Source organism: Carcharodon carcharias, chromosome 8 (assembly GCF_017639515.1).
Source record: "Carcharodon carcharias isolate sCarCar2 chromosome 8, sCarCar2.pri, whole genome shotgun sequence".
NCBI classification, from domain to species: Eukaryota; Metazoa; Chordata; class Chondrichthyes; order Lamniformes; family Lamnidae; genus Carcharodon; species Carcharodon carcharias.
Window position 1 is genome coordinate 174,450,367 of NC_054474.1, and position 21,712 is coordinate 174,472,078.

General features: G+C 40.8%; 1 protein-coding gene across 6 annotated transcripts in view; it reads right to left on the minus strand.

The window, feature by feature from the left end:
* LOC121280726 (rab GTPase-activating protein 1) overlaps positions 1 to 21,712 on the minus strand; it is a 193,730-nt gene that overhangs the window by 112,072 nt on the left and 59,946 nt on the right. For 4 of the 6 annotated variants that reach the window (XM_041192852.1, XM_041192855.1, XM_041192850.1 and 1 more), the window contains 5 exons: positions 20,354 to 20,395; positions 13,704 to 13,911; positions 12,329 to 12,503; positions 10,622 to 10,779; positions 6,736 to 6,846 (listed from right to left, as the gene is read on the minus strand). In XM_041192852.1, coding sequence (XP_041048786.1) covers positions 6,736 to 6,846; positions 10,622 to 10,779; positions 12,329 to 12,503; positions 13,704 to 13,911; positions 20,354 to 20,395 — 694 coding nt within the window. Of the gene's footprint in view, positions 1 to 6,735; positions 6,847 to 10,621; positions 10,780 to 12,328; positions 12,504 to 13,703; positions 13,912 to 20,353; positions 20,396 to 21,712 lie in introns of those variants that run through there. The other 2 variants (XM_041192853.1, XM_041192856.1) reach the window with 2 other exon arrangements.

Here is a 21,712-nt window from a genome sequence, read left to right on the forward strand (position 1 = left end):
TTCCTGGGGAATTGTGACAGGTTCTGGGGGAGGTGGGACCGGTACAAACTGGGCGGGTTACACCTGGGCAGGACAGGGACTGATGTCCTAGGGGCAATATTTGCTAGAGTGGTTGGGGAGGGTTTAAACTAAAATGGCAGGGGGATGGGAACCTATGCAAGGAGTCAGAGGAGGCAGAATCAAGGACAAGAACAAAAGACAGAAAGGAGAATAAGAAAAGTGACAGGCAGAGAAATCAAGGGCAAGAATCAAACAGGGCCTCGGTGAGAAATAGTGGGAACAGGACAAGTAATGTTAAAAAGACAAGCCTTAAGGCTTTGTGCCTTAACGTGAGGAGCATTCGCGATAAAGTGGATGAATTAACCGCGCAAATAGATGTAAACAGGTATGATATAGTCGGGATCACGGAGACATGGCTGCAGGGTGACCAGGGATGGGAACTGAACATCCAGGGGTATTCAGTATTTAAGGACAGACAAAAAGGAAAAGGCGGTGGAGTTGCATTGCTGGTTAAAGAGGGAATTTATGCAATAGTGAGGAAAGATATTAGCTCCGACTATGTGGATTCTATATGGGTAGAGCTGAGAAACCCTAAGGGCCAAAATACGATAGTGGGGGTTGTACATGGACCCCCAAGCGGTAGTAGTGATGTTGGGAATGGCATTAAACAGGAAATTAGAGATGCATGCAATAAAGGAACATCTGTAATTATGGGTGTCTTTAATCTTCATATAGATTGGGCAATTCAAATTAGTAATGCCGTAGAGAAGGAATTCTTGAAGTGTATACGGGATGTTTTTCTGGACCAATACGTTGAGGAGCCAACTAGAGAACAGGCCATCCTAGACTGGGTATTGTGTAACGAGAAAGGAATAAATGCACAACTTGATTGACGAGGCTCCTTGGGGATGGACGACCATAATATGATAGAATTCTTCTTCAAGATGGAAAGTGACGTAGTTAATTCTGAAACTAGGATCCTGAATCTTAATAAAGGAAACTACGATGGTATGAGGTGCGAGTTGGCTATGATGGATTGGGAAATGTTACTGAAAGGGATGACAGTGGATAGGCAATGGCAGACATTCAAAGAGCGCATGGATGAACTGCAACAACCGTTTATTCCTGTCTGGCGCAAAAGTAGAACAGGAAACGTGGCCAAACCATGACTTACAAGGAAAATTAGAGATAGTGTTAGAACCAAGGAAGAAGCATACAAATTGGCTAAAAAAAGACCTGAGGATTGGGAGCAGTTTAGAATTCAGCAAAGGAGGACCAAGGGATCAATTAAGAAGAGGAAAATAGAGTATGAGAGTAAGCTTGCAGGGAACATAAAAACTGACTGTAAAAAGTTTCTATAGGTATGTGAAGAGAAAAAGATTGAAGACAAATGTAGGTCCCTTACAGGAAGAAACAGGGGAATTTATAATGGGGAACAAAGAAATGGCTGACCAACTAAATACATACTTTGGTTCTGCCTTCACAAAGGAGGACACTAATAACATACCAGAAATGTTGGGGAACACAGGGTTTAGTGAGAGGGAGGGACTGAAAGAAATCAGTATTCGTAGGTAAATGTTGTTGGGGAAATTGATGGGATTGAAGGCTGATAAATCCCCGGGGCCTGATAATCTACATCCCAGAGTACTTAAGGAAGTGGCCCTAGAAATAGTGGATGCATTGATGGTCATCTATCGAGATTCCACAGACCCTGGAACAGTTTCTACAGATTGGCGGGTAGCTAATGTAACCCCACTATTTAAAAAGGAAGGTAGAGAGAAAACAGAGAATTATAGACCAGTCAACCTGACGTTGGTAGTGGGGAAAATTCTACAGTCCATTATAAAAGATTTAATAGCTGAGCACTTGGAAAACAGTGGCAGAATCGGACAGTCAGCATGGGTTTACGAAAGGGAAATCATGCTTGACAAATCTACTGAAATTTTTCAAGGATGTAACTAGTAGAGTTGATTACGGGGAGCCAGTGGATGTGGTTTATTTGGGCTTTCATAACAGCTTAGATTGTAAAATTAAAGCGCATGGGATTGGGGATGGTGTATAGAGATGGATAGAAAACTGGTTGGCAGACAGGAAACAAAGAGTAGAAATAAACGGGTCTTTTTCCAAATGGCAGGCAGTGACTAGTGGGGTACCGCGGGGATTGGTGCTGGGACGCCAGCTATTCACAATATATTTTAATGATTTAGGTGAGGGAACTAAGTGTAATATCTCCAGATTTGCAGATGACACAAAGTTGGGTGGGAGGGTGAGCTGAGAGGAGGATGCAAAGATGCTTCAGTGTGATTTGGACAAGCTGAGTGAGTGGGTAAATGAAGATGCAGTATAATGTGGATAAATGTGAGGTTATCCACTTTGGTAACAAAAACAGGAAGGCAGGTTATTATCTGAATGGCTATAAATTGAGAGGGGGGAATGTGCAACGAGACCTGGGTGTCCTCGTACACCAGTCACTGAAGGTAAGCATGAAGGTGCAGCAAGCGGTAAAGAAGGCAAATGGTATGCTGGCCTTCATAGCCAGAGGATTCGAGTACAGGAGCAGGGATGTCTTGCTACAATTGTACAGGGCCTTGGTGAGACCACATGTGGAATGCTGTGTGCAGTTTTGGTCTCCTTATCTGAGGAAGGATGTACTTGCTATAGAAGGAGTGCAGCGAAGGTTTACCCGACTGATTCCTGGGATGACAGGACTGACATATGAGTAGAGGTTGAGTTGTTTAGGATTATATCCGCTGGAGTTCAGAAGAATGAGGGCAGGGGGGGAGTGTGGGTGGGGGAGATCTCAGAAATCTATAAAATTCTGACAGGGTAGCTGCAGGAAGGATGTTCCCAATGGTGGGGTAGTCTAGAACCAGGGGTCACAGTCTGAGGATATGGGGTAGACCATTTAGGACTGAGATGAGGAGAAATTTCTTCACCCAGAGAGTGGTGAGCCTCTAGAATTCGCTACCACAGAAAGTAGTTGAGGTCAAAACATTGTATGTTTTCAAGAAGGAGTTAGATATAGCTCTTGGGGCAAAAGGGATCAAAGGATATGGGGAGAAAGTGGTAGCAGGCTAGTGAGTTGAATGATCAGCCATGATCATGATGAATGGCGGAGCAGGTTCGAAGGGCCGAATGGCCTACTCCCGCTCCTATTTTATGTTTCTATGTAAAAATCTTCAGCCAGGACTGCCAAGTGGATGGTCCATCTCGGCCTCCTCTGGAGGTCCTCAGCATTACAAATGCCAGTCTTCAGCCAATTCAATTCATTCCACGTGCCATCAAGAAATGGTTGAAGGCACTGGATACTGCAAAGGCTGTGGCCCTGGCAATATTCTGGTCATGGTACTGAAGACAATAGTACAGAACTTGGCACACCCCAAGACAAGCTGTCCCAGAATAGTTACAACAATGTGGAAAATTGCCCAGGTACGTCCTGTACACAAAAGCAGGACAAATCCAAACCAGCCAATTACCGCCCCATCAGTCTACTCATGATCATCAGTAAAGTGATGGGAGGGGTCATCAACAATGCTATCAAGCAGCACTTGCTTAGCAATAACCTGCACACTCAGTTTGGGTTCCACCAGGGTCACTCAGCTTCTGACCTCACCACAACCTTAGTTTAAACATGGGACAAAAGAGTTGAACTCCTGAGGTGAGGTCAGAGTGACTGTCTTTCGCATCAAGGCAACATCTGACCGAGTGCGGCATCAAGGAGCCCCAGCAAAACGGGAGTCACTGGGAATAAGGCGGGAAACTCTCGCCCAGCCATCTTCAGCCGCTTCATCATGAGGTCAGAGGTGGGGAAGTTCGCTGATGATTGCGCAATGTTCAGCACCATTTGTGACTCCTCCGACGCTGAAGCAGTCCATGTTCAAATGCAGCAAGACCTGGACAATATCCACACTTGGGCTGACAAGTGGCAAGTAACATTCACACTACACAAGTGCCAGGCAATGGCCATCTCCAACAAGAGAGAATCTAACCATCGCCCCTTGACATTCAATGGCATTACCGTCACTGAATCCCCCACTACCAACATCCTGGGGGGGGTTACCATTAGCCAGAAACTGAACTGGACTAGTCATGCAATTACAGTGGCTACAAGAGCAGGTCAGAGGCTAGGAATCCTGCGGCAGGTTAACTCACCTCCTGACTCCCCAAAGCTTGTCCACCATCTTCAAAGTACAAGTCAGGAGTGTGATGGAATAATCTCCACTTGCCTGGATGAGTGCAGCTCCAAGACTCAAGAAACTTGACCCTATCTAGGAAAAATCAGTCCACTTGATAGGTACCCCTTCAACAAACATTAACTCTATCCACCATCGAGGAATAGTGGCAGCTGTATTCACCATCTACAAGATGCACTGCCGAAACTCACCAAGGCTCCTTAGGCAGCACCTTCCAAACCCACTGCTGCTACCAATCAGAAGGACAAGGAAAGCAGACAGATGGGAATACCACCACCTGGAAGTTCCCCTCCAATCCACTCACCATCCTGACTTGGAAATATATCACCGTTCCTTCACTGTCATTGGGTCAAAATCCTGGAACTCCCTCCCTAACAGCACTGTGGGTGTACCTACACAACATGGACAGCAGCGGTTCAAGAAGGCAGCTCACCACCACCTTCTCAAGGGGCAATTTGGAATTAATGCTGGCCCAGCCAGCGATGCCCACATCCCGTAAATGAATTTTAAAAAAGACCAAAAAAGGAGTAAATCTGATTCAGAGTATATGAACATTTCTGGATGAAAAGTGATTTCAGGTTTAACAGGCATAACTTTTATTCATCGTGTTTTTTTGATTCAAACTCAAATCGCAGATTCCCTTATCTCTTGTACAAGGTCGTTGATATTTAAATCAGGAGCCCAGGTGGGTGATGTTAAGAGGGTGACACTGGGGGTGTGGAGGGGCAGGACACCGAAGTGGGGAGGTGGGGGGAAGAGAGGATGACGCCGGGAGGTTTGGGGGGGGAGGAGAGAGGAGGAGGTTGCAGAAGAGAGAGAGAGATAGAGACAGAGAGAGAGAGAGAGAGAGAGAGAGAGAGAGAGAGAGAGAGAGATAGAGTTGCTGAGAGGCCGCACGCTGAGATGTGGCAGACGGTGGGGGACAGAGGTTGGGACAGGGAGAGGGACGATTTATGCTTGCACCAACAACGAATCCTCGCGTTCCTTGGCCCAAAATTTGCATCGAGTAAATAGTACAGCCAATTGTTAAATCGACACACGCACAGTTAATTGCAGTCCAAGTAACTCTGTTCCTCCATAGGCTGCACTATGACTATCTCACCAAAAGACTCAGCATCAAAATCCTCAAGAGGGTGTGAATTTGCAGTCCTCACCCACTAACCAGGCCAGAAAACGTCCGGGCTGCTGCATTCAGGCCAAAGTGAATTTTTGACAGTTTGAGAAGTCACAATTACAGCCAAACAATCCACCTGGCATTGAAAATTTTATTTTATATGTGTGACGTCTCATTCCACCAGAATGTAATTAGAGATTTAGAAATTAAAATATCTTTTTATTTGCTCTGTCTCTTAACTCTCCCTCAATTACATCTCTCTTTCCAAATCTTTATTTCGCTTTCGATACATGATTTGAATCTAGTTTATAATTCCTGGTCAGACTCCGTCTCAATGAGGATTCTTCAGTCTGATTGGTTGAAGAACCTTTTTCTTATCTTGCTCACAATGCCAGATTCTTTACAATGGGCGCTGCACGGAGTCAGAGCTCAATGACAGCAAGTCTACACTTAAAAGTTCCCAAAAAATTCTGTGAGCAGCTGTTAGTTTAATGAATAGCAAGCACTGGTCCTTCGCCACTGACCAAACGTATCCTTTATCTTGCATCCTGTTTCAGTTTGCTCTTCATTCATTTTTTATTGCCCCCTTTTCACCTCTCTCCATCTTACAGAACACTATAATGTGTGTAGTTGGCTACCTCAGCAGAAACTGAAATCCCAACTTCCACAGATAGTCAATGAATCATAAAATCACTGGAAACCATAAGCCAATTTACACAAGGTGCTAACTGTCTTCTCTATTGTTTTCAGTTACAAGACGTAGTCACATAATTATTCAAACCTGGCAGTGTACACAACACTGAGAAACCGGGGATAAGCTTTACATAAGGGCTTATCGGCAGTATCAAGGTTAGTTCTGGAAGTTTGACATTTTACAAGTAACAGCAAGGTTTAGGTAGCATATGAATAACTGGTACAGGAAGGTGTTCAGCTCCCTGAGCTCTACTAGGATCTTACAGGAAATTAGTTTGGCAAATCTCAGGCTTGTTCATTGTGGATTTAAATTCACTATACAAAATAGACCAGCTGGCACAACTTGTCTCAGTCAGACAGACAGTTTTATAAGGATAACTGGTATAGGGAAGTAAAAATCGAGTAGGGGGTGCCCACCTATGAAGCTGGCATTATTCTGAAAACGATTTTGCATTCTAATCCTAAAACTTAAAATTATGTTGAATTCCATGTTGAATCACTTGGAAGTTTACTCCAGTGACATGAATTGGGAATGTTTTCCACACCAATTCCATTCACATCACAATACAGCCATAAAGTATGATTTTCAAGCAGCTTCTCACCAGAAATTTGAAGCACAAACACGAGGGCAAAGGCAGGCTAACAGAACAATTTAGAACAATAAAACAATTCAAAAAATTGGCAAATTATCCAAATATCATCTTTTCTTATTGTTCAGGTGATATGATTTGATACCTTTCAATGATAAGCTCCTTATTGGATGCTTGCTGCACGTAGATCACAATCTTCTTTTCCACTCCTTGTCGGAGTTTGAAACACTGCTTATCTTTATCTTTGGGGACTGCACTGTCAAGCAAAATGGAAAAACAACATCAAACTCATTTTGCCAATTCGTGCAAACGAACTCAATACATTTTATTACTGGGTATTCACCTCTGAGGCCAAGTCCGCATCCCACTTCGCTATTGCGGGAAAGATTTCTCTCTCCGATGTCTGACAGATTTTAATTTAATATAGCAGCAGAAGCATCAATGCAGTTTCCGGTAGCACAAAATGTCACCATAATTCAATACAATGTTGCATCACGAAAAAAGATAAGAGTCTCCTTGACATGCAAAATGGAAATGTCACACGAGCACATTGGAGTATATTCCTCAGCAGTTACGGGTAAACTATTTTGCTGCAGAGTACAAATGGTCCTCGATGGAGTTTAGAAGGATGAGGGGAGATCTGACTGAAACTTACAGATTGGTCAAGGCATTCCCCAGAGGAATAAACCACTGAATGGCTGTCACTTATTTTGTTTAGTTAGTTTAGGTGCAACATGTGTACATGTTCTTCTGTGTGAAAAGAACAGGACCCTGTGTATTAATATATGTAGTGCCCAATACACACAAATGTGCCACATTGTGAGCCCGACTGACAATCTTAAATTGGTTATTGGCACACTGAGGATTATTTAGCAAATGTTGTCCAATCGTGGAATCATCTCTAATGTTGGGCACTGTGTTTTGAGTTTTAAAAGCATGGGCTGGTTGGGTACGGTCTGTACCTTGCCCTTTACGAACAGCAGCAGGGCCATGTTGTCTGATGCAATCCGCCAGGCTTTGGGATGTAGGCCTACATACCTAGCATCACACTGGCACTGAAATTCATATGCCACATTACTACTTTGAGATACTAAGTACTATTTTATTAGAATATAAGAAATAGGAGGAGGAGTAGGCCATTTAGTCCCTCAAGCCTACTCTGCCAGTCAACAAGATCATGGCTGATCTGATCATGATCTTTCCTGCCTGCCTTCCATATGCAACTATCCTGTTCACTTTAACCACTCTCTGTGGTAGCAAGTTCCGCAATCTCACCACTGTCTGGGCAAAAGAATACACAGAATTCTGAGTAAGAAAGAGACAGGCACTACCATCCGTGGTTGACTAGAAAGGTTAAAGATAGTATGAAATTTAAAAGAAAAGCACATAAGTGTGCAAAGATGGGTGGAAGGTCAGAAGATTGGACAGAATATAAGGAACAGCAAAGGATGACTGAAAGATTAATAAGGAGGGGGAAATTGTAGTACGAGAGAAAGCTAGCCAGAATTATAAAAACAGATAGTAAGAGTTCCTATAAATATTTTTAAAAGAAATGAATTAACAAAGTGAGCATTGGACCCATAGAAAGTGAGTCTGGGGAATGGATAATGGAAAACAAGGAAATTGCAGATGAATTGAACAGGTATTTTTTATCAGTCTTCACTACAGAGGATCACCCCAGGAACAGCTATAAGTCAGGAAATGGAAAGGAGGGAGGAACTCAAAAATTACAATTACCAGAGAAATGGTACTAGTAAATTGTTTGAGCTGCAGGCTGACAAGTGCCCAGGTCCTGATGGGCTTCATCCTAGGGTCTTAAAAGAAGTGGCTAGTGAGATAGTTGATGCATTGGTTTTAATTTTCTGAAACTCCCTAGATTTGGGAAAGGTCCCATTAGATTGGAGGAGAGCAAATATAACTCCATTATTCAAAAAGGGAGGGAGACAGAAAGCAGGAAAATACAGGCCAGTTAGCTTAACATCTGTCATAGGGAAAATATTAGAAACTATTAAAGAAGCTATAGCATGGATAAGTTCAAGGTAATCAGGCTGAGTCAACATGGTTTTGTGAAAGGGAAATCATGTTTATCCAACTATTGGAGTTCTTTGAGGAAGTAACATGTGCAATGGATAAAGGGGAACCGGTGGATGCACTGTACTTCGATTTCTATAAGACATTTGATAAAGTACCACATCAAAGGTTATTGTGGAAAATAAAAGCTCATGGTAAAATGAGGTAACATATTGGCATGGATAGAAGATTGGCTGGCTAACAGGAAGCAGAGAGTAGGCATAAATGGGTCTTTTTCCAGTTGGCAAGATGTGCCACAGGGATCAGAGTGGTGTCACAAGGAGTGTGCCACAGGGATCAGTGCTGGGACCTTAACTGTTTACAGTTTATATAAATGTCTTGGATAAAGGGACCGAAGGAATGGTTGCCAAATTTGCTGATGACACAAAGATAGGTAGGAAAGTAAGTTGTGAAGAAGATATAAGGAGGCTACAAAAAGAGATAGGTTAAATAAGTAGGCAAAGATCTGGCAAATAGACTATAATGCTGGAAAATGTGAAACTGTCCATTTTGGCAGGAACAACAGAGGCACATTATCTAAATGGAGAGAGGTTGCAGAGCTCTGAGATGCAGAGGGATCTGGGTGTCCTAGTGCATGAAGCGCAAAACGCTAGTATGCAGGTACAGTAAGTAATTAGGAAAGCTAATAGAATGGTATCATTTATTGCGAGGGGAACTAATACAAAAGTAGAGAGGTTATACTTCAGTTTTACAGAGCACTATTGAGACCACATCTGGAATACTGTGTACAGCACTGGTCACCTTATTTAAAGGATGTAAATGTGTTGGAAGCAGTTCAAAGACTAATACCTGGAATGAGCGGGTTGTCTTATGAGGAAAGGTTGGACAGGTTAGGCTTGTATCCGCTGGAGTTTAGAAGAGTAAGAGGCGACTTGACGAAACATATAAGATCCTGAGGGGTCCTGACAGGGTGAATGTGGAAGGATGTTTTCTCTTGTGGGAGAATCTAGAACTAGGGGTCACTGTTTAAAAGTAAGGGGTCACACATTTAAGACAGAGATGAGGCAAAATTTTTTCTGTGAGGGTCGTGAGTCTTTGGGGCTCTGCTTCCACCGCCTTTTCAGGAAGAGATTCTTTGAATATTTTTAAGGCAGAGGTGGATAGATTCTTGGTAAGCAAGGGGGTGATAGGTTATCAGGGTAGGATGGGTGCAGATTTGAGGTTACTATCAGATCAGCCATGATCTTGTTAAATGGCTGAGCAGGCTCAAGGGGTTGAATGGCCTACACCTGCTCCTTGTTCATACGTTCTGAATTTCCTATTGGATTTTTTGGTGACTATCTTAAATTGACAGCCTCTAGTTATGCTCTTCTCTACAAGAATCATCCTTTCTGTATCCGTTCTATCAAAACCTTTCATAATTCTGAAGGCCTTTATTAGGTCACCCCTTAGCCTTTTTTTTCAAGTGAAAGGAGACCTAACTTGTCTTTCCATATATGTATATCCACATATTTCTGGAATCTTCTTACAAATCTTCTCTGCACCCGCCCCAGTGTCTCTATATCCTTTTCAGAAAGGCAATAAGAACTGCACCACCATCTTCTCCAGGGCAATTAGGGATAGACAACAAATGCTGGCATCCCATGAAAGAAAGAAAGAAAATGCAGTACTCTGTAGATTAAGCAAGGTTTGATACCAGTTTAGCATAAACTTCCTTACTTTTCAAGTCTATTCCTCTAGAAATAAAGCCTAGTGCTCATTTTGTAAGTGATCTTGCTAACCTGTAGCATAACTTTTAGTGATTGGTGTATTTGTACTTGGATCTCTGTTCCTCTACCCAACCTAGACTTGCACCTTCCAAGTAATAAGTGACCTTCATATTCTTTTTCCCAAAGTGTATTACCACACATTTGTATTGAATTTCAGGAACATTTCATTCTCTAACACCACCTCCTTTAATAGGCAAAAGACAACAAAAACACAAACGCTTAGTCAAATACCTGAAATATCCTTTGCCATCATCTTCTTTAATCTCCAAAGAAACAGTAAATGTGAATATATCACTGTCTGGGGTTAGTGTTGGTGGATTTGCTGATAGGGGAGTCTGTTTTGCAGACCGTCGGAAGGCTGTGGCAAAGCTGTAGAGAATGCGACTTACCTAAATTAGATTATGAGAAAACAAATTAGCTACAACAGCAATCTTAAGTTTGGGATAAAATAATTTGTGAAATTTAGTCTCCCATTTCTAGAAATATTTATTTTAATTAAATGGTTTCCAGAATCCCAACTTTCTAGTAGTAACTTCCTTTTTCCAAAGGTTAACGAGCACTGATTAAAACGAAACCCATCTAAGATCCTTTCCGGTCAAATGAAACCACTTTTAGATCAAAAATATCAAAAGCATGAAACACGCAATGCAAAGTTAATAGCTGAGCTTCAAATCCCAATGGAGGTCAATTGCTTAAGGTCAAACCTAAAAGGAAGTGTTAAGATATGTCCCCATGTCAAATATTTTATTCATGCTCATTTGGCAGGACTCAATGCTACTTTGAGCAGTTTAATAAATGGATAATACATCATTAATGCCTATTGACTATCATTAAAATTCTGATGACACTCTACACAAACTGAGCATACAATAGTTACTCAGCAAACTGATAACATCTCGTACCAGAATACCGGTACTGGGTTATAGACTGCAATAGTGAATCAATTATTCCCCCTTCGTTGAACTAATATTTTCGCACAAAACACAACAAATACAAGGTTGAAGTTTTTTAAATTTCCCTCATTTGAAAGAAAAATGGATCAATTAAGTCTGAAGCCACTGCTACCGTTATTTCTAACAGAGCTGGCCAGGGTCACAAACGAACTCTACCAGTGGCACTGCCACTTCATTCATCTCAGAGAATGTGTTTTCCAAATAAAAACCCAAATCCAATTTTTTACTAGTACAATAATTTTTTTTCTAATGTATTCCCCTATACTAATTTTTCATTTCAAGCACATTATTAATCTAGCTATCCACTCATTAAGTAAGGTAGCTCTTTTTACAGGCCACGTTTGTTTAGTGGAATCTGATAAATCCCATCACATCAAGTTCATTGGTCTCCTAAAATCAATCTTCAAATTTCACATGGGTCTTCCTGACTTCACAGACTTTATGAAACAGTTACAGTCCTGAAAAACACAATCCCAATTATAAAATAGAGGTACTCACCTTCGGTTGAAAGCTATAACCCTGGCTGTTTACTTGTCTTAGGGCCAAACTTACTAATCTACATTAAATTAATTTTTTTGTGTATATCATGTGTGTGTGTGTGTGTGTAAAAAAAAAAATGTTTGTTCCTATCTCTCCTCTTCTCTAAATTCCATCTCAGAGCTGGTGAGCTGTGAAGTGAGGCTGAGATACATGGGGCAGAGTTCAGTTGATGGGGTCCTGCCAGTGGCATCTGAATTATACAATGGACACCCATGATGAGCTCTTAAAAAATAACTAGGTTTGGCAAGTGCAAATATCAAGGCCAACCATCCCACCACCACTACTCCCACAAGGTCAACGTGAATGAAAAAAATTCTTCAAAAGACATTTTATCCTCCAAATATCAATTTTGCGAAAATCTAACCCACCAGTACAGTGCGTCTTATATTTTGCTTCTAAACATTTAGTACATTTGTAACTTCTAAATAAATGTGTAAAGGCTTACTGCTTCTTGTATTTCACATCGAAAGACATGAATCCTGAAAATTTCTGCATTGTAGTGACTTTCAGTGAAGGCAAAGCAATCGCTCTCAGAAGTGCCATCATGCCCTCTGACACAAAAAAGGATCTTGTAGATTGGATAGTTTGCTATTTCAGTGTTTGTTTGTGGATCTAGTAGTCTGTAAGCAATTCAGAAAATATTGTTATAGCACTGTCTAGTGCAAATTGTTAAATTTCTCTCAAACATTTTTGTCTCTTTTCATGTCTTATTCCCGGCACACAACATAAGCTCACAAAATGGGAAAAACAGAATCCACTCTCTTACCTTTGTCAGCGTGGTTTTGACCCATCAGGCAACCCACCCACCAGTCACGCAAGGACAATTCTCCTTTCAATTTCTATTCATTCATGAGTCCCTTCTCACACCACAACAGGTATGTTGTGGAATTGTGCCCAGAGTCAATTCCCACTTCCTTGTTGTTCTTACCTTCTAGGTTACCATGTTTTAATTTAGAAACAAATACAACTTGGAATAACTTGAACACATTCGCATATTTTCTGAGATTTGTGCCCGATGGGAAAAAGAAAGCCTACGAGCACAAAAGTAATGCTCCACATGAAAAATGTGTTTCCCCATTCTGCAGAAGATACTTTAAACACAGCAAAATTAGCTTTAGCCCTGTGAAGGCCTGTCATTTTGTGTCTCTGCTCATAATAAATGCAGACTGTTAATAGAGTGCCAGCAATTTCCTGGGTACTGATGCAGGACCTGCCGTGTCCCTAATAGATTTTCTTGATTTAGATACCATGAAGGCAGCAAATTATCTGCCCACATCAGGTATCTCAGAAAAGGACAGATATCCCTGCGACAGTAAATAATTGGTGCTTTGAAAGCTAAGCATGCGGTAGTTTCCTACAAATAATTACAGGTTAGAAGAAAACGTGAGGCAAAGAAAGGTGGTAGGGGTAAAGGGGAAGTTCACCCACCCTGGAACAGGCTTGGGGATTTGAAAGCTCAAGATAAAATTAGCTAGGAATCAGTAGTATCCACTGATGATGTGGAATACTGAAGAGTCAGTTTACACAGAATATTAACTTTGGCATTGGGAATAATTGACCAACCATAAAAATATGAAATGAGTTCAATATAGATAACTTGGAAAATATATAGTAAGCTTTGCCATATATTGCTCAAGTGTCTCCGATTAGAAGATTCCTCCATTAGCACACTGCATTATATTGCACAAAATACTTCACATTTTAACTGCTGCTGGTTCAGCCCAAATCAAAGAAACCAGAAAAGTTAAATACTGTATCACCTGTGAAACAGATACTTTTCTCTCTACCCCAATTACAAGTCACTCAGCCCTAATGCTCACCTCACAATTCCTTCTGAAACATTAGGCACCGAGAGAGTCACATCTAAACGGACTTGGCACTGGCTTCGCAAGATGGACATCATACGTAGGGCTTCAACCTCACTCCGAGGAGCATTCACTGAAGCACATCCCAAGTATGTGAGTTTGCTGAACAAGATGCTGTCTTCCTCTGGTATAGGTGTAGAGGGACTTGAGTCCGGAGAGTCCACTAAGTTCAACACAAAGACAACATTAAGTCACATTGCATTGCTGTGGCTAATATCACAGCAGGCTCCCATTTTTCATTCTGGGGTACATCAGTTTTGTATTAGCTCTTCAGATTAATTATAATTGCTTGATTTACAACAAGTAAACGACCTTTAAAATGTTCCCACATGAAAGGAATCCTCAAACAGCTCTCTTACTGAAGGACTATAAAAAGCAATGCTCCCCAAACTATTTTCCAATGTGATACCATTTTAATATTTGAAAATTAACATGATCTCCAATGAAATCAAAACAAGAAAACAGCATAGCAACATTCAGTATATGATTAAAGTCTGCATATTATAAATCAACACATAATACATCATATAAATGTGAAAATCTGTATTTTAATCTATTCTGTAAAAATATTATTTTATGTACTCATGTAGGTTTCAGTCAAGCTTTTCATGTTCCCCAGTGACAGAAGACTGAGTGAAGGCCCTCTCGCCCTGCTTTCTAGCCCAGGTGACCGTGCATGCGCCCAGCTGCACTATGCCCCTCCAAAGATGGAGGCCATGAAAATGGTCCACTGCACATTACTCCGTATAAGATGGCAGCCATTAACTTGCGCCCGTCACCAGGAGAAACCCCACAGCTGCTGCCCCACTCTTGTGCAAATGCAGAACCAGTAGCTTCTTAATTGAGATTTATGGCCTATACAAGAGGTTTATGAAGTCTTCCCGTGCACCACCAGGTCTGCTGTATCTTCTCTGCCACCCTTCGGAGAGGGGCCTGTAATGCAGCAGGACAAGGCAGGGCCGAATGTCACCTGAGCCTTGATGTTGGTGTGGGGCACAATCTTTGAGGAGGAGGAGCTTGTGACCCCACCCACTGTTTCTGTGACCCCAATGATTTGGTCCACCATTTGGAAAACAGTGATATAAAGCATTCTTTCTACATACATGAACAACTGGCCCTACCCGCCTTTTAACCTGTTATGGCTCCATACAACTTTAAAAATGGCTGCAGTAGACACTCGATTAAAATCTGAAAACACTGCAAAATTTAGAGAAGTCTATTGTGGCACCACCCATTTAAATCTTTTAACTCACCTAATTGTACCAAATTCTGATTACTTCTTACATAAACCAAACCCTTGCAAGATTTTGGCTGTATTTTCCTGTGACAACTTGGTAATTCAGCTTTCCCTTCTCTGGCAGTTTTGTCATCTCTCAGAAGCAAGATGTGCCATAGGGAATCCTGCCCATCAGCATTCATTTTAGCTCCTGATGTTAATCAGGTGAGGCCTAACTCAGAACATTTCAGTATAAGATATAACAAAAGAACTTCCTTTCCTTTTCTAGAATTTACTCTTCCTTCAGAACAAAACATTAAACCTCTTATCAGGTGGCATAAGGTATTTTCCGAAGGCATGGGGTCAGATTCCAATGGACTGTGACACCACCAGCTCTACCTTGCTACCATATGTCTCTAGCCCTCCTCTGCTATTGTTGTTGGGCCGCAGGTCCGACAACCAGCCCTGGATGAGCTATGATTTCCGTCAGTTAAATACTGGGAAAACAGAAGCCACCATATCCAGCCACAACCACGAAGATTAAGCCCTTGCCACTGATTCCATTCCCTTTCCGGCAACCACTTCAGCTTGAACCAAACTGCAAAACCTGTGTCCTTCGGCTGAGGTTCAACCTCACACCCTCTCCATCACAAAGACCACCTACTCCACAAAACTTACAATTCAGCCACAACCTCTAAGGTAAAAGCAAAATACTACAGATGCTGGAAATTTGAAACAAAAACAGAAAATGGTGGAAAACTCAGAAGGTCTAACAGCATCTGCCCTTTTGTTCATGACATTTTTGTCAATCTCGCCTTTGCCCTCACCTACTGTTGGCCTCCTATCCAGCTTCACCTGCTCTACCTCCCTTAAACAGTATAAATTTCATCACATTTTTACTTCTATTTAGCTCTGAAGTCATACGGACTCGAAACATTAACTCTGTTTTTCTTTCCACAGGTACTGTTGGGCCTGCAGAGTTTTTCCAGCATTTTCTGTTTTTTGTTTTAGCCACAACCTCTGCTCTTCTGCAGCCTAAACCCTCATCCATACCTTTGTAACCTCAAAACACAACTACTCCAATGTCCTCTGGCTAGCCTCCCACCCTCCACCATTCATAAATTTAAGCTCACTCTGACTTTTCTGACTATATCCTACCCTGCACCAAGTTCCACTTGCTCTTACCACTGTGCTTGTTGATGTATTATGACACCAGTTCTCCAATGTCTAAATTTTAAATTCTCATCCTTGTGTTCAAGTTGCTTCTTGGTCTTGCTCTTCTTATCTCTATAATCTTCTCTTTTCCCACCGAACTCTTGTATTCCTTCAAATCTGGCCTCGTGTATTCTGAAATCCCTTCACCCCATCCTTAGGAATCATGCATTTAGCTCTGGAACTACTCTCTACCTCCCTCCCTGCCTTTAAGGCCCTCCTTAAAATCTACCTCTTCGACAAAGTTGATCACCCTTCCTAATATCTCCTTAACTGGCTTAATGTTGGCTTTGTCTGATTACACTTTCATGAAGTGCCTTGGGAAACTAGAAGGTACAATATTAAGTGCAAGTTGCAACTGACATTATTCTGTGCACTTACGCATTAAAGTGTCAATTGTATATAGTATTCTTTGTAACAAATGAAACAACTTATATTTGTATATTGCCTTTAAGGTCCCAAGGTACTCCACAGGAGTGTTATAAAACATAATGAATGACACTGAGCCACGTAGGATATTAGATCAGATGACCAAAAGATTGGTCGAAGAGGTAGACTTTAAGGAGGAAAGTGGAGTAGAGTGGCAGAGAGGTATAGGGAGGTTATTCAGATCTGAGGGCTTAGGAGGAGATTAAAGAGGTCAGGAGAGGCAAGGCCATGGAGGGGTATAAAAACAAGGATGAGAATTTTAAAATCAGGACGTTGCTTGACCAGGAGCCTATGACGGTCAGTGAGCACAAAGGTGATGAGATCGGGACTTGGTGCACATTGATATGGGCAGAGTTATGGATGGTCACAAGTTTAGAGAGGCTAGAATGCAGCAGATCAACCAGGAGTGTGTTGAAATAGCCAAGTCTAGAGATAACAGCACTGTGGGTGTACCTACATCACACAGGCTGCAGCGGTTCAAGGCTGTAGCACCACCACCTTCTCAAGGGCAAACAGGGTTTGGCAATAAATGCTGGTCTAGCTAAAGATGTCCACATCTCAAGAAAGAATAAAAAACATAAAGGCATGAATGCGGAATACAGCAGATGAGTTGAGACATATGGCCAAAGCTACAGGGTTGGAAATAGGCAGTCTTAATGATGGCATGATCAAAAGCTCATCTTGGGGTAAAATATAACACCAAGGTTGAGAACAGAATGGTTTAGTGTCAGGTTGGTGCCAGGGAGAGGGCTAGAGTTGGTAGCTATGGAAGGAGACTGCAAACAATGGAAGCCGTCTTCCCATATTTAATTAGAGGACATTTCTGCTCATTCACTACTGGATGTCAGATAAGCACCTGATCATTTAGCAGTCGTGGAGAATTGAAAGAGGTGGTGCTGAGATAAAAGCTCAAAATTAGTTGCATTTAGCATTAGTTTTGCTACTTCCTCATAGCCACAATGTTAGTTTATTTCAGTTTACCTTCAACTTCAATTTATTATCCTCGCAACATAATTTAAACATCTATATGACTCGAGTGAAAAGTCTAAACTATTCATTGTTCATAATATAAAAACAGCTACTCAAATTTTAATCAAAATGTCAGTTATTCTTCAAATGTCATTTTCTTCCCGATATATGCAATTAAGGAGCACTCATGTATATTGCTCAAGTGCCTACTGCAGATAGAAGTGTTTCAAAAAGAAAAATATGTTTGCATTGAACTTAACAAGCCTCCAACCACCAGAGTGCAGTAAAGCAATACTAATCACACACAAGCTAGTTTCATGGAAGATTTGGGATACAAGATGAGGAGCTTCTTTTGCTATAATCATGCTCCTGCATCTTCTTTCTCTCAGCAGAACATTTTTGGCAGGAAGAGGGAAAAATATATCCCAATAAAATGCAGCGAGCTGATCAGGCAGCATTTATCACCAGGTAAATGCCTAAACAAAATTGATGATTTCATGTCAGTTACTGTCAAAATGATGCAACTTGGTGTTATTTCTGTTGAGAACTGCATTAAGCCAGCTGAAATTTAGTTTACATTGAACTTAGTAGCATTACAGCCAGCAATAGAGGGAGACTTCCATCTCATCAGTGCTGTTTTTGAACTGAAATTCCAGACGAAGTGTCAGGGCAGAGGCAGTCATCAGCTCAGATGAAACAAGGGGCCAGCAGCTCAGCATATGTCAAATCGTGGTCTTCCAATTATTGTGAACCCAGATCCTGAGCAGACAGGATGAGGACCAGAAGGTGGTGCGATTTTGGTTGACTACAGGAGCATGCATTAAGTAGTTATTGGAACAAATATGTAAATAGTGTGAATAGATGAGGTAATTGGGTAAATTTAATGATTGTAGATTACTTAATTTTCTACTTTTTTAATAAATTTTTGGAATTATATTACAGGGTAATGGAAGTCAGGTTGGCCACTTTAAAAACAACTTTAAAAAACATGGTTTGAGTTGGTTAGTTAGGTTTAATCATACCAACATTATTCATTAACACAAATTACTTAAATGAATGTTTTGAGCCAATGCATGACATTTCAAGTATGGCCTATTTTCTCAGTATGGATGGGCAATGAAAAATATATAACATTTTAAATTTGCTAATATTTGCTCAAGAAAGTGAAGGATTTCAAGTGAATGCAAAGCCTGTACTGTAAAAGGAACAGGAATTTAAGAATGGAAGTGGAGTAGACACAGTAAATTCATTCTTCACAGTAAATTTTATGCGCTGGGCACATTTAAAGGCTTTGTTTGGTGAGGGGGGGTGGGGGCAGTGAGGGTGGGATGATAGGAAGGTGTCATTAAAATATGATAATTTTCTAAAATTGTTATTTATTGTAAAAGTGGATTAATAGTAGGGTTTGGATTAGTGTGTGTATATGTGTGTGTGTATATATTTTATATATATATACACATACACACACACACACACACACACACACACACACACACACACACACACACACACACACACACACACACACACACACACGTGTGGGGGGGTGGGGTGGGATGAGATTTAAGTAAATTGGAGTCAGCTGGTCTGGAGGCTTTGCGTTATCAACAAGCAGCTAGGTTTGAAATGCTAAATATGTAAACATGGCTGAAGTTTTAAAATGTGAGATGTAAGAAATACTTGCATTTTTAGATAAATTAGGTTGGTCTGAATTTCAAAGAGATAGTAAGATATTATACCCAGCCAGAAGGAGCTAAGCCAAACAGTGTGTTTATTTTTCCCAAAAGTTACTGATAAATATTTCATAGCGTTAATTTTATAATATGAGAAAAGTAAAGTTGCAAAAACATTATGGGAACAGTGGAATTTGTATTAAATAGAGAGAAACCTGTATAAAGCAGATGAGGCTGTGTAAGGAGAGAAGACATTCTAAGATCTAACACAAGTGTGAAAAGCCTCCAACCTCTGTGCATCAAGTTGCTGTCTACAGGAACCAAAGCTAAGAAAACTCATTTTGAATGCGACCATCCAAGGTACTGTATGCTTTGCCTGGGTCTGTTTAAATCCATTTGTTTTTATTGTTGCCTTAACGGGGGTGTAACTGGAAGCCAGATTAATTCTAAATGGTTTCCAGATTGTGTCATAACAAGATGACAGGTTCACAGATTGAAACAGGAAGACCAGGAAGTTCAAAGGTAGGGAGAAGGTGTTGAAGTCCAATTAGCTGACAGTTTTTGATAATATTGTTCAGGAAGAAAGAATGGAGGATAATGCAGCTGAGGTATTTAGCTCAAAGCAGTTGGTAGAGTTACAGAAAAAGGATACGCAAATAAGACAGTTATATCAGACAGCTTACTCAGAAACAGAGGCAGAATGTATTCCAGAATGTTATTACCTTAAGGGTAATGTGTTAATGAGAAAGTGGCGGCTGTCTAATGTTTCAGAAAATGAAAGCTGGAGGGAAATGCATCAGGTTGTATATACCATTTGCATATAGAAATGAGACCCTGAGAATAGCTCATGAAATTCCAATGGGGGAACATTCAGGAATTAGAAAGACACAGGCGAAAATACAAAAACATTTTTATTGGCCTGGATTGCAGAGGTGTAGTCAAATTCTGTAGCATATGTCATACATGTCAGATGATAGGGAAACCACAAGCAATGATTAAGCAGACACCTTTAATTCCAATTCCAGTATTTGAAGGGCCTTTTACTAGGGTCATGATTGATTGTGTAGAACCCCTCCCTAAGGCTAAAAGCAGAAATCAGTACTTACTGACAATAATGGATGTGTCTACAAGGTTTCCTGAAGCGATACCTTTGAGAAATATTACAACAAAAAGAATTATGAAAGAGAGTTGACTAAATTTTTTACAAGATATGGTTTACCAAAAGAAATACAATCAGGTCAGGGTTCAAATTTCATGTCACAGCTGGTTAAGGAAGTAATGAACAGTTTGGGGATAAAACAGTTGAAGTCAACAGCTTATCATCCGGAGGCACAAGGGGCTTTGGAAAGATGGCATCAAACTTTAAAAACTATGATGAGGGCTTATAGTCAGGATTATTCACAGAATTGGGATGGAGGAACTCCATTCTTGTTATTTGCTATTAGGGATGCTCCTAATACATTGACTGGTTTTAGTCCTTTTGAACTAGTCTATAGGCATGAGATAAGAGAACCAGTGAAATTGATTCATGAGAAATTTCAGAAACTACTCTCCTGGATTATGTATCAAACTTCAGAAAGATTGGACAGAGCATGTGAGTTAGCTAAGAAACATTTAAAGATAGCACATCAAATGACGAATGTGAAGGCAGACAGGAAAGGTACAGCTCGTAGTTTTGTTGCTAGTTCTGTTACCAGTACTGGGTGACTCATTAAAGGCAAGGTTTAGTAGGCCTTACAGGATTGAAAAGAAACTGAGTGAAGTAAATTATTTAATAAATACTCCAGATAGAAGAAAGAAGCAAAGGGTGTGTCATGTAAATATGTTTAAAAAGTACTTTGACAGGGAAGAGGGCCAAAAGGAGATATTAGTGGTGGTAGGTAAGGAGAAAGAGATAGAAATGAATGGTTCTGAAAGTGATTTTCCTCTAATCAAACTGGATAATGAGGGGGGACTTGAAAATTTTAATGAAATATTGAATTACCTTCCAGATAAGTGTCGAAGTGTTTTGGAGAAGCTGTTGCAGGCACACAAAGCTATTTGTGGGAATAAGCTGGGGAGGACAAATTTAGCTATACATGACATGTGTGTAGAAGTTTCATCTTCGATAAGGCAGCATCCTTATTGATTAAATCCAGCAACGTTATCACAAGTACAGAAAGAAATTGAATTCAAGCTTCAAAATGACGTCATTGAGTCTAGTTGCAGTAACTGGAGCTTGCCTATTGTGATTATACCAAAACCGGATGGAACACAATGGTGTGGCCTATCAAAAGGTGAATCCAGTGACAAAAACGTATTCATATCTTACACCATGGTTGGAAGATTGCACTGAGAAAGTGGGACAATCAAGGTTTACCATAAAGATTTACTTGCTGAGAGGTTATCGGAGGGAGCAAAGGAGATATCGGCTTTTGTGATGCCAGATGGACTATGTCACTTTAAAGTCATGCCATTTGGTATTA